The sequence below is a fragment of the Thermobia domestica genome, chromosome 12 (genome assembly GCF_964235325.1).
Source record: "Thermobia domestica chromosome 12, izTheDome1.hap1.1, whole genome shotgun sequence".
NCBI classification, from domain to species: domain Eukaryota; kingdom Metazoa; phylum Arthropoda; class Insecta; order Zygentoma; family Lepismatidae; genus Thermobia; species Thermobia domestica.
The window spans coordinates 109,514,225-109,533,272 of NC_137465.1; the positions used below are offsets into that span (position 1 = coordinate 109,514,225).

Consider the following 19,048-nt stretch of genomic DNA (forward strand, 5'->3'; position numbering starts at 1 on the left):
AATATTTTTATCAGGAGTCCTTTGTGAGTGAGTCGGCAGACTCACAGTACTTATGACCAATTAGTCCCGGTTTCGAGTCCAAATGGAGGACAATTACTCTCGGATGTAAGCCGAGAAGCGATTTGGATTCCGCTTTAAGCTTATGAGATCCCTTCCAGCATAATCCCGTTGTTGCATATTAACACCATGGTGAAACAAACTAATTTCTGTCTGTATGTAATATAAATACACAGAGCAAATTATTTTTTAAAAAAAATGGTTAAAAAAGTTTAAAGCAAAAACTTAAAAAACATGGTTTTTGCCAACTCTGATTGACAGAATGACGCGTAAAATCAATGCGAGAAGGGAATTACGTTTCGAAAAGATTTAAGTTGAAGAATGGTACAGTACAAAGGTCGTCGCCAAGACCTCATACACAGGCATACTAGAATTGGAATGTATGTGATGAATTAGCAAAATCATAATGGAAAATATACAATATTACATTATGTAATAAAAAACACTATATAAGTGACTCGAAATTACTACACTAACTTTAAACTGTCCGTAATCTGATAAACAGACAAAAATGAAATTTCTAGTTTTACGTTCCACGGTTGTCTTGTAGGCTAAAAGAGATGGGTGATTAATAAAAGTAATTGATTATAGAAGATTTGGTGGAATGAGCATATGAGAAGAACCGGGACAACCTCAAAAAATCCTACGGACACGATAATGTCCACCCCAAATTCAAATGGACTCAGAGAGAATCACAAGACCCCTCGCACCAGAAGTGAGAGCTGTAACAGTGAACCACCATGCAGCAAAGATAAGAATACAACAACTGTCGAGAACGAAGAGCATAATATGAAAATTCGAATTATTCATCCTGAAATTATTATATCTCTAAAGGAAAATTAATGAATATCAATAGAAGTAGATTTCTATTATGTAATCAGACAGTGTTGACAGCTGCACGCAGTTGATGAACATCACAAAACCACGCTAAGGGATTTTATCATTCTACTTAAAGATGTTTGTGATTCCTGAATTTTCTTTAAGCTTCCAAGCTTTCGACTCTCCCCTAGAGTCTTGGTTACGGAGGTTAAAAACAAGAAAAAAAAAAATAGAAACATCAATAAAAAAATACATTTCTTTTTAATTCCTGTTTTAACCTACGTGAACGACTCAAGGGGAGAGTCGAAAGCTTAAAGGAAATTCAGGAATTACAGAAATCTGTAAGTAAAATTATGAACATTAATTTTAAGAAATATCGTAAACCCTGTTTTATAAAATACTTTATTATTATTATTATTATTATTATTATTATTATTATTATTATTATTATTATTATTATACGTATTAAGAACAAGCCAAGGAACTGAAACTAACTGGTACTTAATAATAAAGAAACGTACCTTAGAGTATTTGAGTTTCTTTTAATTCAAGCGCTGATAATTTCAACGCCCTACCGGCATTTTCTTCTGAACAATAAACACTGAGTTACTTGTTGAGCTAATGACAATTCCCATGTTTATCTGTGATTTCTTCCCGACTGGAAACCCTTCACTTCTGTAAACACTCTGAAAACCTTCTGACACTTACCTAATCACGAGAGTACTTTGACGTTAAATTGAAATCACAAATGTGAACTATATACTGTAATTATCTATATTTTTTCAAAACATCAGGTCGTCATGGTATTTAGAAGAAAAGTAGATGGTTATATAGTACACGTTAGTGATTTCGCCATCATAACGTTAGTGTTTAGAAGAAAAATAGATAGTTATATAGTACACATTAATGATTTTAATTTAACCTGAAATTGCTCAGTATTTTTCTAGTAGTGATTGGGTGAGTATCAACAACATTTACGGAGTGTTTACAGAAGTTAAGGATTTCCAGTGGAGAAAAAAAATAAACATGGGAATTCTTATTAGCTCAACAAGTAACTCAATGTTTACTCGACCAGAAGAAAATGTTACTACGTATTGAAATAAACGACGCTTAAATTAAAAAAAAAAACTCAAATGCACTAAGGTTGGTTCTATTTCTTTATTACTGTACAGTCCGCAGCAAAAAACCTGCAACATGAGCATATAAGTTTGTGAAACGACGAAGCCTTTTGCTCCAAAATAAGTGTGATGGGGAGGACGCCGAGGTTTCTTCTGGCGTGATTCGTGCCATTTATACGTTATGTTGATTCCCTGCGCTGTTAGGCGTAGTTTCACAACAAACTTACATGCTCATGTTGCAGGTTTTTTGCTGCGGACTGTACAAAATTAACTTGTTACTCAGCAGATTAAAAGTATACCTCAACAATACGCAATGTTTACAATACACTTGTTTCACGTGAATAATCAAAGTAGTTCAAATCAATTTTACCTCTTCCTTGCCCTCGGTCTTAAAATTCGGACATTTTCTTGAATTTCCTTGGTAATAGAATCAGACTTCCACGATGAAGAGTCGTCAACAGGACAGTCATTATCACCATTTGTCACAACATCCATCTCTTTCGCATGCTGTAGAAAAGTTTGTCGCATACTTTGCAAATGACCCGAAACAGTATCGTTGACTACAAAATCATCACATGTGTAACTGAAAGAATAAATTGTATTTTAAACTCTGGCATACAATTTTGGCACTATATTTTATATATATATAATGCTAATTCCCGTTTAACCGAATTTCCGGGCTAGCCAAATCGAAATAAACTTGGAACAAGATAGAATCTTCCCTGCTGAATTCTGACCAAACGTTTTACGGAACTAGCTGCTACAAAGTGTTCATCTAATCATACGTAAGCACAAGAATATACAGCGTGAGGCATCTAAAAGTACCAACTGAAATACCAAAGAAACGAGAAACGATTGTGATACAGGGTTTGCAGTAGACAGACATATCAAATGGGGCTCCATAAACAGAGGTATGGTGTGGTAGGAAAAATATCGATAAATGGGGCATTAGTAACGAAGCTTTTTATTTTTTTAATTTTAAGGAAAGATAGACAAAACAAAAGGGCACATGCTAAAAAATATAATGCCGTTTGTCTAACGCTCCTACTGTACATAGTAACAGAGATATAACCATGGGAATGGTTGTGAACAGAAAAACAGGTAACCTACTTCACCGCCAGTACTCCGGTACGTATGCCGTCTGAGGTATCTGACAGAGCAGTCCCTGACATGGAGCAAGTTGCGATTGCCGAGCCAGAAGATCGTGCTAATTCACAGCAGGCCGCACAGATCGTGCTAGTCCTATGATAAGCGTTAAGATGATGGCGTTTAAAAACCGGACATGATCCTGAACTACGTAGAATGCAGGAGGAATGCCTCAGACGCCTGCCATGTGCACTCGGACTGATATCCGGGCAGAACGCAGCCATCACGATGTCTTTTTGGTAAACTCTTTGTGAACTTAAGAGACACCGGAAGTGTAACATCGCGAAGTATGCGGAAAAAGCAAATTACAGATAAGGTGAGTGCAACAAATGTTTTAGTGCTGTTGCTGTGAATCTGTCATGACACTGCTATGGACAGTGGTATAAGTCAGCCAAGTGCATTACGCATTCTGCATACACATATATTCACCCATATCATATCTCCATTCATCAGGACCTACATGGAAATGATTTTGTGAACTGTGTTCGGTTTCGCCCATAGGCGATACGACACGACACTCCAGATTTGTCGTGTATCCTATTCAACGACGACGCAACCTTTACCAATCATGGAAATGTTACTCTAAGGAGCATGTTATTGATCTAACAAATCCACGTTGGCTTCGCCAAGTGGAAAGCAGCGCCCATGGAGTGTTCGTGACTGTTGTGGAATAGTGGGTAAACAACTCCTTGGGGTAAACGTCTTTTCATACATGGGACATTGAATGCTGAACGATACACTTCGGAGAAAATGAACTGCCAATACTATTTGAGAACATACCGCTTCAGACAAGAAAGAAAGTGAGTTCAACATGACGGGTGACCAGGATATAGTGCACGATGCACTATAGAATGTTTGAATGTTTTCCAATCGGTGAATAGGACGGGAAAGACTTGTGAAATCGTCTCGTTCTTCAGATTCGACATAATTAGACTTCTTTCTGTGGAGAAAACTGAAGGATATTGTCTACCGCGATGTGCCAACAACAGCAGATGACGTGTAACAACGCATAACTGCAGCCTGTAGGTCAATTTCACATGCGATGCTATATTCTGTGGAACGATCTTTGCGTATGCGCCTCGACGCCTGTATCGCAGCGGACGACCACCAGTTTAACACACACTTTGATAAACTAGGTTTACGCTCATTGCCCATTTCAGTCTCAATGGTTCTTCGACATACTCACCCTCATTGTCATTACGTTCTGTACACTGTCAAATAAATCGTGCTAACGATATCTTACGCTTTGTTCTCTCTCGAAACGTTGTACGTTCGTATTTCTTCTTCTCTTCCCATGACTTCTGATAGTTCAAATGTACGCAGTACCGGCGGTCAAATGCGTATGTCATTCTGTTTACAACCATTCCCATGGTCGTATCTCCGTTACTATGTACGGTAGAAACATGAGACAAACGGCGTTGTTTCTTCGCGTGTGCCCCATCTATGTCTATCGTTCCAATACAAAAAATCCAATTCGTTCTTGATGCATCATTTGCCGACGTTTTTCGTATCACACCATACTTCCGTTTGACGACCACCATTTGATACTGCTGTTTGTCGCAAACCGTGTATCATAGAGTTCCTTCAGTATTTTAGATGCCTCACGCTGTAGGGTGGAACATCTATCTTGAAACGCTCTTGTAACTTTTAAACTAATGGACAAAAATCGTTGAAATTTTGTACCATGCAAATATCGGCTGGGAGAAAACGACATACTTTGTGATACCACAAGGTTAATAGTGCTGCCAACCCAAAATGAAGTTATATTATATATATATATATATATATATATATATATATTCAAATGACATTTCATCAGGTTATTACATATTTCAAATTTCCAAGTAAAACTAAAACATTAATGCGAGAGAGAGAGTCGAATACTACGGTTTACCGAGCTAAGTAGCTCAAGTGGTATAGCACTGGCTTTCATTCGGGAGATCGTGGGCTTGATTCCCACTGCCGACCATCCTGACGGGTTTTCCCAGTTCTCAGTCCTACCAGACAAATGCCAGGATGGTACCTACTAAACAGGCCCTGGCCGATACCTTTCCTAATCCTTTCCATTGTTGTTGTTATATATTCAGTATAAAATGGCCTCTGAGCTGTATCTGGTGATTGTTAAATAAATAAATAAATAAATCATATGATTTATTTCAAACAAGAAAAAACAAAGTTACAAGGCATTGAAAATTTGACTTCTTTTCAAAGGAATTTATTTCGAAAAAGTGTTTACTTAAGTATCACATCGAATTACATAGATCATTTTCAATAAACATAAAGATCATAAGGTTGTAATAATTTGATATCTCAAACCATTCCAGAAATATATTTAAAAACCAAATTTTAAAATTAATTTTTGATTTACTTTGTGTCTAAGACATTACAACAATACTTTTTCTAGGACATTATAACAACATACTTTTCTATGTGTAATTACAGGAAGTTCTTGGAATTACATAATTTTTAGCAGTGCTGCAAACTTTGCCTAGAGGCCATATGATCTAGACCTCTGAAGATATCAAAGTGCTGTAAATGGCACTGTGATCTTCACACGTGTGAAAAATGAACTATGGAATTGCATACGGTATTTATCTTTAACAGTTTTTCGAAAGGAAGCTTTTGAAAGAAACAAAAAAAAAGTCAAATTTTCAATCCCTTATAATTTTATTTATTTTCATTAGAAATCCATCACATGAATTTCTACATTATATCACACACTAAAGCACTTTGGATATACATTGCCCCATTTGTCTTACTTGCATTATTGCTGGTGTAAAGCCCACCAAAATGTGTACGTTTCTGATACTGTAGCATTCTTAGCTTGCAAACACTGAATAATAAATGTAATTTATGTTTTTGTTTAGTATGTGTATCTGCATGGTATAGAACTTTTTTTTTTTCATTAGTGTAAGTTACAAGGGCGTATCAAGATAAATAGTTCACCCTTTATATACATTTCACGGAGATTACAAAGGCAATCTTTCTATTTACAGTACAATACTTACTTGCGCCATTACTAGTAGAAATACTCTGTTCGGAAGAAAATGTTTTAAGTAATAGTTTTATGAATATTCACATACAATGAAGTTTTGATCATCCGACATTTAACCATCCAACAGTCATCCCAGACAACTAAATTCAAATACTTATTTTCGACGAATGGACTACGAGTGGCGTAGGATACTAGATACAACATATACACTACCTGTTTTAATGTTCACACAGTATAAAATGAAAGATAATGTAAAATCTAAATATAAAAGAGATTCACATTCTACTTGAAAGGTAAAAGTAAGTATTAATGTATTTTGGAACACTATAGGTTGCCAATACAAGGAACATGCCAGTATAACGATATTTTCTGATTTGAACATAAACCTTCAATGCGCAATCAAACTTTTCGCTTATGTCTTTCCTATTAGATTACATGCACTTCTTACTTAATATCTGGGATTATTATAAGATTTGCTTACAGATATCCAACCTTGTAACTGCCGTATGAATACTCACTTTAAGATTTTCATTCAATGTTGCATTAACAAGAAATCCTAGAGTTCTGAAACTCCAATTCCAATGCATCCACGGAAACGCACTGAAGGACAACCAATAAAAATTCAAAGATATGTAAAAATTCTTACACAAAAACGTGATGATAGGTGGTTGTAACTTCTAATATTCCGCCAGTGGCAAATCACGGACATGTGCGAAAAAGAAAATAATCTGTATTCGACATGCTTGTATATATTTTGGCATCCGAAATACTTGGGTAAATCATACATGGTTACATCATCATTAGACATTGGATTTTTATGCAAATGCATATTTTGTTTGCTTATAAGCATCTCTGAAAAAATCTAACAACAATAATACAGCTCGAATTTGAAGTTTTATAGTGCATATAAATGCATATTTCAAAGGTTAAAGCATGTATTAGTGACTAAAAGCATAATCAGCATATTCAAATGTATGCTTATAGTTTGCAATAAATCCAGTTTTAGTTTGTACTGTAAATCCATTTAAATGTCTATGCAACAGAATGGCTTCTTGTATGGGAAGGTGGAAGAATGACTAGTTTATGGAGGACCAATAATATTGGCAACTGATCAGCAGAGCAAAGCCGCTTACTATTGCCAAAATGTTAAAAGAGAAATCTGGTAATGATAGAGAGACATTGTAATATCACATCGATATGAATTCAGAAACAACAGACGCGAGGAATGCTGGTCAGTGAATGGTTAGTTCTAATTAAAATTTCACCACGAGCTCAGTCAGTTCCTGATAAATTCGGGAGCTCTATGGAAAAGAAATTGACGGATGTTCTTGCCAGAAACTTCGCCTACAAAGTAATTGAAGCCATGAGAAACACATTCGAAAGTTAGATTTCAACTTGCCTGAAAATAGATACCAAACTTTCTCCTCTCTATAAATATTGTCCAGTAACGTCTGTTGATGTTGAGAAGCATCTTGTGATATACTATAAAGCTAATTACGAAAAAGAGTAAATTCTTAAAAAAGAAAACATTTATTTTACAGTGGAAGTATCCAGAAAGTGAGCCTCGTATTATTTCGTGTAAAATAAATGCACCCTAAAATACAAACTTAAAAAAAAAAAATAAATAAATAAAAATCGTGTTCTCATATCTCATAATTTGTGTGTGTTTTAAAAAGTTAGGAGTATGTACACTGTATCTCATGAAAAATTCTGAAGAGTTCCTGAAAGGTAAAGTATATTTTCGATGTTATATTTCACTTAAGGGTAAAGTATACTTCCGATGTTATATTTCAGTCACAACTTCACTCCATGTTTGAAAATGCTCTTTTATTACATTGTTACTTCATATTTAACAGCATAGTTGCATGCATATTTCCTGAATTTTAAGTTCATAAAAATCCGATGCCTAATCATCATACAGAAGAGCAACAAATTAATTATCGAAACTACATCTACCACATCTGCAAAACAAAGCAGGCCTACCTAAAACATAGTGTACGGCTTACTTTGGATTCCATGCTGGTATCCGTAAAATAAATAAATAAATAGTACAATAAAATTATAATAAAACTAAGTAAAAATTACCAAAAGACTGCCAAACTTTCACAATCTAAGCACACCGTGTGATCAATATGTTCCTCCCAGTGAGCCTTTGCATGGCCATTGATATAGCGTCCACAGTTCACAACCCCACAATGCAAACACAACCAAGGACTCTGTGTCGTAGAACACACTAAAACAATAAAAACACAAAACAAGTTAATATAAATTATTTAATTGATTTACATTCTATATCCTATAACACAAAAATTTATTATTCACTTGAATTTCCTCCATTTTCTATCAAAAAATAATAATAATAATAATAATAATAATCCTAAAACAGTTTTCTGAAAGACATTTATATTGGATTGTCAGGTCATCGTAACACAATGTTTAAACTTATTTAAGATGTGCTTCTTCCTGGAAGAAGATAATTATTTTTTTCAATGTGGAATAAAGCGCTCCAATATACTGAAAATGCTTACAGCATTAAATATAAATACGATTAATAAGAGATCTCTCACGGCTAGATGATTGGCATTTATCCCTTCGCATGAAACTGAAATAGTGATTAAGTAATACGAATTTAGCAAGTTGATAGGAACAAACGTAATAACTGCTGTTAGGAGTGAACTTGCTACTAAGAATACTAGATTATGGGTTACGAACTTTCGGGGGAAAACATTGCACCGTGAAGAATAGCCCGTCAAGAAAACCGCACACCGTTTGAACTCCAGAGAATATTGTGTAAATCATCTGAGAAAGGTAATTCTCAAAAAGTAGGGTTAGTATGTTTGATAACTAATTATTGCAAGCAATCACTGAGTTAACAATTGGGAAATAAAAGATCATATGTGAAATAATCAGACTAGTTAAAATTTCAATTTGAAAACAGATTTTCCTGTCGGTCCCCGTATGATACACGTTATTTTCTGTTGTTGATGAGAGTGAAGATCTTTAACATGTACCAAATATTGCTCTGAAGTAACTATATTTTCCGGAACGAAACCTACATTCTAGTTATTCTATTGGGAAGTACCTCCAAGCAGGTCTTGTACTAAAGGAACTACAACCTGGTCCAACATTTCATCGATGTACAATTGGTTTTAGACGCAATCGGGCATGAGGCTGCAGGCAGGCGACGATGTGCGCATAATGTCACGTGCCGCCAAACGCCGTCGACACGTTAGTGGAGTCATTCCGTAACCACGAATTCGGGCGCCATTGTTAGGGATGTGGCTGTCCGATCCATCATCGCGATGCGCGGAAATCCCTAGTGTAAAAGGTCACAAAGTCTTGCGGGTCAGAGTTTCGTATTATCTTCTTCCAGCCATCAATTCCATATTCGTATGTGTTGCTGCATTCTGTCCAACATTGACACCAATGTCGCGTAAGGATAATCTGCAATCGCATTTTTGCCTCCATCATCATTTACTTCCGGTCAGTTTCACAGCCATGAGTTAGATACGAACATCATCATCTTATATTGTCAACGCAAAGAGCCGTAAATGCCGTTTGTTACAACGTCACACACCCTCTAGACGTAAGACAAACAATTGTCACTTTGAACAAGGGTTGGCAAAAACCATGGTTTTTATTGAAAAAAAAAAAAAAAAAAAACTTTTTGGTTTAAACTTTTTTTTTTTTTTTAATAATTTGCTCTATGTATTTATATCACATATGGACAGCAACAAGTTTGTTTCGCCTTGGTGTTATTATGCAACAACCGGGTTACGCTATAACGGATCACATAAGCTAAAAGCGTAATCCAAACCGGGACTAACTGGACATAAATGCGATGAGCCTGCTGACTCGCTCACAAAGGACTCCTGGTAAAAATACGTTGTACTGGTCTTTACATACTTGTTAATATAATTGTCAAGAGTCACTTCAGAAGAACAAGATAAACAGTTGCACAAGTGAAACCATTCAACATAGTTGCATATGGACAATTTCAAAATACTGCAGAATACAGAAGAACTAATTTAGTCCAAGTTAGTTCACTACGACTTTTTTTAGTCCAAAATAAAGAAATGAGACGACTTAATTTGCATCAGTATGAAAAGTGAATAAAGATACGGATTATTTGAGTCCATTTTGGCTCTGATCCATTTATACATAAATAGATACCAAAGATACTTCTGATTTCAATAAATGCTTCTCGTGGGGTTCGTATGACACCCCTCCTCCCCCAAAAAAGTAGGGCATTTCGATGTATCCTGTCAATTGTAAACATTATTAAAACGAAACAATATTTAGAACTTTTCTTTGATTGCAGTTGCATAACAGTAATAACAAACTATAAAAAAACACAAAAGAATTATTCATAAAATAAAATAAAAAGTTGCTTTTGTAGTATAACCTCTTTGAGTAATGAATGGGGAATTTAGGTACGGGAATGAAATGTGATAACCCACAAATGTGTGATCATCAAGAATTTATGTGCACTTACACTTTTGCGAACATTTCTCGTTTTTTGGTTTAAACCATTTTTTTTTAAACCAGCTGGTTTAAACCAGCCTACCCTGCTTTGAAGTAAGCATATAGGTTCTAAAGGATAATATATGATGTGCCTGACGCAACGTTTGTGCCAAAAGGGTTAATAAAGCCGCTTTCATTCATCTCTGGCTCCTGACTTCAGGTTCTGGTATTTGCCTGCCATATTTTGAGGGAAGTTAAAGAAACTTCAGTCAGAAGAGCTGAGTGTAACAGGGTATTTTATACCTATTCTATATTAAATAAAATTACCCATCTCTTTGTTATTCTACTTCTTCCTTTCTAGAAATCGAAATATAACCGAATGTCAACGGGGAAAATATCTCCCATGAAACGTGGATGGATCTTCACAGATTCCCTTTATGCGACAAGGGAATTCCATAGTTCCATTCCAAATATGTACAATAGAACATGAATGCTTAAGTAGTATTTTAAATAGGAATACCGTACGGTCTTCAATGTTACGTAATGTTACGAAATGTATATATATTCTACGCAAAAGTAGTACCTTTTAACTATTCAGCGTTGCAAATTATGTCATATTCAGAAATAACGAAATAATGTATCAATGGAATTACAAATTTGTTTCCATGCCTCATCACTGTGAGAGAGGAGTTGCATTAATGACTATAGATTGATTTTAGGAGGGCTTAGTATAAACAGAGCGTGCGGATATGTGGCATAAAACACGAACCAACTTGGGCTAGGTGTTCAATAAAGGTACGAATGCAGTCTAACCAAGTCAGTGCAATTGGAGACGTCAGTGACAGTGCATACGTAAAAACAAGGATAATGGAAAAAACACTTCATATAGCATAAAAACGCATGCCTTGCGCGTGGCAGAGCTTTGCTGTCCTTCCACGAGAATTTTGTACACTGCCTTTACAGAGCACTTTACCTCTTCATATCTTCCTAGTAGAATATTATGTGGTAAGGATACATTTTGAATTTCATCCTTCTACCTTATTATACATACTAGCTGAAATACACATTCTTCGCATGAGGGCTGTGTTTGAAAGTCAACACCTGTGAGAGTATCACCATTCATCTCAGCGACAGCGTAAACTATGGATTTGATACTAATATCCGTCATTTTGGATTATTTTTTACATGTCTTAGTGAATCCCCTTCGCCCCGCAGGTGAAGACCGGCCGCATGCAATGGTAATTGAATTGGCATTTGTGCCGTATCGCCGGACCACTTTGAAAACTGATAAAATCACCAAAGTGTATTGCATTCGGTTATATTTTGTTGGATTACATTAAGTTACGTTAGATTATGTTACATTAGGCGTCCAGTATTACTTTAATACGGATCCATAGTATAAGTATTAGTAGTATTAGCGGCAGGAGTAAGAGTAGTAATAGTAGTAGCAGGAACGGGTCAGAAGCCCGGCAGGGGTTGGTTGGGTTCTGTTCTTGGCATGAAATGGGCAAATTAAAGACTTGCCGATTTTTTTCTGTACATTTTACAATTTCTGGATTCGTATAGTAAAACAAGTGTACCTCTCCGAGAAATAGTCCATCCGCCTCCACATACAGTGCCGCTAACAACGTCAAAAAGAATCAACAAATACAACCACATTCTTAACTTTTACTATTCCCCTAACCTCCCTTGTACTCATTCTTACTCACAAACTTAAAGAAATTCTCCAATTGACCCGGTAAATTTCCTAAAATTGGTCCGGCGATACGGCACTTAACCCATTGAATTTTAAAGTAATTGCTAATAGAAGTGTCATTGATCTCAGCGAGCGCGAAAACCATGGATTTTACACTAATATCGGTCATTTTAGATTATTTTTACATGTCTCGGTATCCCCCTCCCCCCGTGACAGCCGAATGGGGTGGATTTGGAAGTTAATGCGATCTGAGTTTCATCATTAATCTCAGCGACCGCGAAAACTATGAATTCGACACTAATACCGGTCATTTTCTACTACTTTTACATATCCCGGTAACCCCCCCCCCCCCGGTTCGAAATTTGAAAAAAGTGCTTCATCTTGGTCTGGAGCCTGAACCAAGGTACTCGTGACAAAATTTGGTAACTCTCGGTCCATTATTCTGGTCCCCAGGCTCAGATAGACAGACAGACAAACAAATTCTTTATTTTATTTATATTAGATGAGAGGTAAGATCCCGAAATATTTTGATTACCTGTATAATTCTATTGTGAAATCAATTCACGTATTTCTTCCGTAGATTTTACAAATGTATGCTCGTTCCAGCATGGGATAGCAACGAACCTCAAAGGGGCAATATGTTGTGGGACATCATAGAGAGTAGCTAAATCAATCGGAACACCTCTCTCTTCTATTAAATCACACATTTTCTAGGTTATTAACACTGAATTTGTAGCACTCACACATTATGCTCTATTATCGATTTACTCATTATGCGCCTTTGTATAGTACAAGACAAAAATTCAGTTTTCGACGTAATTAATCACCACAGTAATGACTTTTATAACCTTTTCGGTTTTTCTGATGCTTGAATTTCGTATAATTCACTCAATTTGCCCGCATTTTGTAACTTCAGGGTGCTCTTGTAGAATTTAACGCCCATAATACCATATGAAAATATAAACGTGCGGTAAATCTAATTTCTTCCTAATCAAAATACACACGTAAGACAAAATGTATTAGTAAATTGGCAATTTTATCATTAATGAGGCGTCAGAGATCAGACGCTGCTTGAACATCTCAAATTCAGATTTATAATTCCTTGCATGGATCAGGGTAAATGAGTGACCCTTCCATATGACCAAAAGACACCAGATATATAACGAAAATAGATTTTTTTAAACGTCAATTTTATTAGGAGTCCTATATCATTGATTTGGGCGTGGTATCTTAATGGCGAAACTAGATATAATACTTTGCAAACATAAATAATCGAACACCAAAATAAAGGTTACGTTCGGCTGACCCATACCTACGCAACCCACACACAAACACTCTCTCTAAATTACAAAATTACGAGAAAATTAAGATCATACAAAATTTAAGCATCAGACAAACAGAAAGAAAATGGTAACAGTTCTCCATCACTAAACGGTGACTAATTAGAGAGAAAAATTGAATTTAATCTTGGACTATATGAGGGCACAAAGTGACATATTGGATGACTGATAATAGATCACAATGAGTCAGTGTTTCAAACTTACTAACTTCGTAGCTAGTTTAGGAAATGAAATTTGGGACTTCGATTTGAATTAGCATCCCTTTCAGCAGCGAGGCTATATGGGACATGAAACTATAGTTTAACGTGAGATCTGAACGGTATGGGCTATCGCCGAAAATCCAACTGTCTCGCCAAAGGCGCGTACGTTATTCACACAGCCACGAGCGAGCTTCTAGCCTAGAAAATACATGACGCAGTAATGATAGACTAACATCGTGTAACAACTTATTGGTCATTCGGGGCTCAACTGCAGCGCACTGGTTGAATTCATGCTTTTTTAGTGGCAACCTACGGAGTTTTTTTTCACAATAGTTTTACCACAGATGGCGGCACCAAAATACACAATTTATGAAAACATGAACAACAACAACAATAATAATAATAATATAAAGGTCATCAGTGTATGGTGATTAATTAAGGAAAAAACTCAAACTTTTGATTTATATTAACTTACATATTGATGCGATATTGGCTCAACAGTCAACATATGGCAGTGTTTTAACCCCACTGTCCAACTTAAAACATGTATGCTGCTGTAATGGAGGAAAATACAGAAGAGTGCAGCAGAAACTAATAAGAGATGCGTTTCATTTGAACCAAATGTGGTGAAATGAGGCAAAGTTTTGGGTGTTATCCCATTTTATGGAGAGAGTAATTTGTAAAATCCACGGAAGAATTATGTTACTTGATTTCACAACAGAACTCTACAAGTAATCAAAACATATCGGGTTCTTACCTCGTAACTGTATAACGAGGTAGAAATAAGAAATTGCAAGTGCGCTCTTTACCACATAATACTCTATACGAAACACACAAGTGAAGTGAAGTGAGTGTACACAAGTGTCACAAATCTGTACCACACACACAAGGCGTGTGTTTTATGTCGTACGTATAGTGTTTTCCTACACTCCTCTTTGAGTATACCCACCGGTGCTGACGCACCTACTCCATATGCATGCACTCACTCACTCACGTTCGGGTCCCCCTTCTGCGCTCCCCTGACTCACTTAGCATTCTTGCCTTTTAGTGGCCACTTACCACAAGTTAGTTTGTTTTAAATTTAATTCATCTTTAATGCACTGCAGTTGTTACCGGGTATGCAATATGCCCACATGCTGCATTTATACTCTGTCCTTCTACAGTCAATCTGGGCAAGGTTGTAGATTACTGGTCCCCCTTCCCATTGAGCAGTAATAAAGACAGAAAACAACGTGCCCTGCGTGGCTCTAACCCGCCTTCACTCGCTAACGCTCGCTCGGCAATACTGTGTAAATTAAATGTATAAACTTTAGTACAGAAAGAAACCAACTCAGCTACTAACCTATATGGAGGACCAGTAATCTAGAACCTTGTGTTTGACAGGAGATTCGAAGCCCCATCCTCTTAAAAGTTTATTTACATAATTCTGTAGTAGTGTTGTTTATAGTGTTGGAAGTATGTGTAGCTTGGTAAGGATTCATTGTTTTCGTTCTTTCTGAATAGGTGTAGTTTACAATACTTAACAGTTGGAAGGTACTAATTTTGCGCAGTAATACATATGCACGTTTATTTAGTGAATAACGAAAGCATGAAATTACCAAATATTTCCAAATAGCAATCACAACTGAAGTACGGAAATGAAACAGGAGTAATTGTGAGTACTATATATTAACGTACGGTTAAGTACCGGTTATTAGGAAAATAACTTTTGAGAATAAGTTTATATTCCTGCGATCAGGGGAGCCATCAGCGGGACCTTATCGAAAAAAAACTTTCGATTCTTATCTAATTGCATCTTAAATGTTTTCTAAGTACTCATTCTAGTTTAGATACGACAGTCGATGATCCTATGCTGAACAATACAGTCACCTATGGCTGCAATAAATCGTTTACTTCTATTTTTGCTGCAATATAGTAATTTTGAATATTGATTATAATTAATTTAACTTGCATACCACGTCTTATTAGCAATTAATATTCCAAGAATGCATTGTTATTTAAACTGCGTATTACACCGGCAACTTGAGTAAGACTGCTTATTTCATCCCGGCCTTCTTATATTTTATTTTTAATTTTTACAACTGCATCCATTATCAAAAAAAAAAAAAAAAAATCAAGAATTTGCTAACAGCTTCAATATAAATCTCACTGAATTCAAGGACAAGACCACCCCATGTCTTCAACAAATGTCTCTACCTTTACGGTCAATTATTCCAAAAGTATAATCCCTTTTCCAGTAAACAAAAACGTTAAAGTTTCTAATGTTTCACCCACGTATCTGCTTCACTTATTTATTCGAAAAAAATAATATTAATACTAGTTAACTATTACGATTATTATTTTCCTTAAAAATTTTGCAAAAAAAAAAAAAATCAAGAAAAGGTTAAAATCCTAGTATTTTCTAATCATCTTTACTCCGCTTACAGCTTTAGTCAATTTAACGAATAAAAATGACTTCTTGTAAAAAGTTAAATATAAGTTCCATTTTTAATATTGGTTTCTAAAAATATTAAATAAAAAAAGATTTTTCTAATCAAGATTTTAAAAGATTTTTTTTTCTTTTTTACCTGAACAGTGCCATTCCTTTGTAACATCGCTTGTCTGTTGATGGGGTACCCTGTCAATTTTAACGCTTTCTGCAAGATGAGGACACTCCATGCTGTTTAAATTCTTATAAAATTATCTGCACAAAACAAATCGAAAATTTATGAATGTATTGTATTTCAATGGACCCCAGAATATACCCAATAAACTTGCACAAAATCCAAGTATAAAATCATCTCACTTTCCGTTTCGTTTCTGCAGCAAGGCCTTAACCCAAACAGGGGCCACATCACTACTGAAACCTGTTCTGTGTATCCCTACGCCACAGCCTCACAAATATCATAGACAAATAGAATTGATATATTTTTTGCCGATAAGAACAATTAAACGCGTAATACAAAATTATACAAAATACATAGAAAAGGAATATGGCAAATGTGCATATGCATATGTTGTGAACTTTACTAAATATTATTTTCGCAAGTCGGCATTTTATCACCGCATTTGGCATTGACAGAACTACAGCTGATTAGGCTTTAATGGTAGGAATGTAATTCGATTTACGGTTAGTATAAGTTATTTATTGTATTGCAACTGATAGGGAGATAAAATAGAAGCTTTCTACGTATGTCTTCAATTATATCTATTATATTACATATGGATGTTTCTGTGTAGTAGTTACCGTGTGTATCGATAATAATGAATGAAATGACCTTCAACTGAGCCCAGCATGTTTCTGCTATTGTCAAAAGTGGAAACGCAATTTACGTTCAAGAAAATTAAAGTTAAAACACTATAAACTGTAATAATGATGAAATAATAATGGAAAAATTAGTATTTGAATATAATAATGATTTTATCAGAATTAATCTTGCTCACACAAGCCTGCTCCTGTCTCTTTCACGTGTTATTAGATCTACAGTCTTGTATCAAGCAGAAACGTTATGATTATGAAGGCGACATTTGGAATTATTTTCTTCCCTTCTATATAAATTATTTATTGATCGAACAAAATCACATATACAGTAATTAAATGCAGTTACTAATGTTTAGTAGGTGAATGTTTGGCCATTAACCTGTGCTTTAATAGTGGTTGAACATGAACTATGGAACGAGCTTGAGTTGAGTTGATTTTAGTTTAGCGTCCCGTTCAGCAGCGAGGCTATATGAGACGTGGACCTACTGATTAACGTGGAATCCGAACCACATGAGCTCCCGCCGGTGGAACGAGCTTGTTGAACAACCTAGAGAGATAGCAAATAACTCAGAAAATACATGGAATGAAAAGAAATTCAACGTGCAGTATCGGATCGGGGAAAGCCCGATTCAAGCTCTCCCTCCCTTTATTGCATTGATCGAAATCGTTTTTGTTTACATGCAGTAGCTATGTTCCATTTGTGATCCGCGGTATTATTGTCCTTTATAATTTATCACAAGCAAGTAAACTTTGTACGATCATAATAAAAATAACTCCTTTCCAAAAAGAAATGAAATGAAATCTTTGAGTTTAACGTTCCACGCCCTTATGCCTGTTAGGCTAATGGGGCGTTTACACTTAGTCGATTTGCGTTCGATTCAGTTGAATTGACGTCACTTTCAACTTAATCGACCGTGTAAACAGGACTTCAACTTAATCGCTTGTTGATCGAAAGCGACTAATCGACTAGCAACTGAATTGAAAGACGTTCTATTTTCTGTGGTCGATTCTATTTTCTTCTGCTATAACACCGCAAATTGTACCAATTACTTTTTGCTTGGACATCTTTAAAATTGCCAGTCGATTTCGAATCGACCAGAGGAGAGCGAGTCGACAAGCAGCATTCAATTTCGGTTGAAACAATTGAACACATCCATCGATCTCATTCGGTCTAGTTGCTTCGATTTAGTCGCAAATGCAGCGAGTCGATTTAGCCGTGCGACTAAATCGACCAAGTGTAAACGCCCCATAAGGGAGACGATGTATAAAGCCATGATGATGGAAGAATTAGTGGAATGAGCAAGTTGGAGGGAACGGCAATACCGCGAGAAAATTCAGGAACACGATGTTGTCTACCACAAAAGCTCGGCTTTTCAGAAGCTAGTCTTTAACTCTACATAGAATTTCAGCAAATCACGTCATGTGCTGTATATTTTATTCTTTTCAATGCGAATACAAGGCATTAAAAGAAAATGTCATCTTCAAGTGTTGTTACTTTTGATATTCTGTAGATCAAGAACCACTACTGTTATATATATATCTATCAGTAGCGTCTCCTGACGTGGATGTTAGGGCGTTGGCAACAACGGAAAAATATATTAACCCTCACAACCATAGGAGATACTAGAGGGGGAACCCCTCTTCGCAGGAGCAAAGATGGGCCCACCCACATTGTTTCACTGATCAAAAATATTGTGATAAATTTACCTCAATTTACGCATAACTATTTTAGTAGCATTCGCATTCAGCATACGAGTATTTAATAGTGACTATACTTTGCCCACCCATCGATTTACTGAATACAGTCTAGTCTGTACCTGGAAGTTCTCGCAATTTTCGAAAGTAAGGAACCATGATCGTCACTACATAATGTCCTATTTGCACCAACCCATAAATAGCAATTTATATCTGACAATTTAGTCTGTAAATTATAAAGAGCAATCAACGAGGATGTTAATACGTAAGGAATACA

The 19,048-nt window shown here is 35.9% G+C and overlaps 1 protein-coding gene across 2 annotated transcripts in view; it reads right to left on the minus strand.

The window, feature by feature from the left end:
- Positions 1-16,681, minus strand: part of LOC145666589 (ubiquitin carboxyl-terminal hydrolase 3-like) — a 121,894-nt gene extending 105,213 nt beyond the window's left edge. Inside the window, exons 1-3 of one of the 2 annotated variants that reach the window (XM_081733987.1) lie at positions 16,403-16,681; positions 8,221-8,368; positions 2,365-2,577 (exon numbers count right to left, since the gene is read on the minus strand). In XM_081733987.1, the coding sequence (XP_081590113.1) occupies positions 2,365-2,577; positions 8,221-8,368; positions 16,403-16,493 (452 nt within the window). In that variant the 5' untranslated portion in view covers positions 16,494-16,681. Of the gene's footprint in view, positions 1-2,364; positions 2,578-8,220; positions 8,369-16,031; positions 16,153-16,402 lie in introns of those variants that run through there. The other variant, XM_081733988.1, reaches the window with a different exon arrangement.
- Between the last annotated feature and the right edge of the window lie 2,367 nt (positions 16,682-19,048).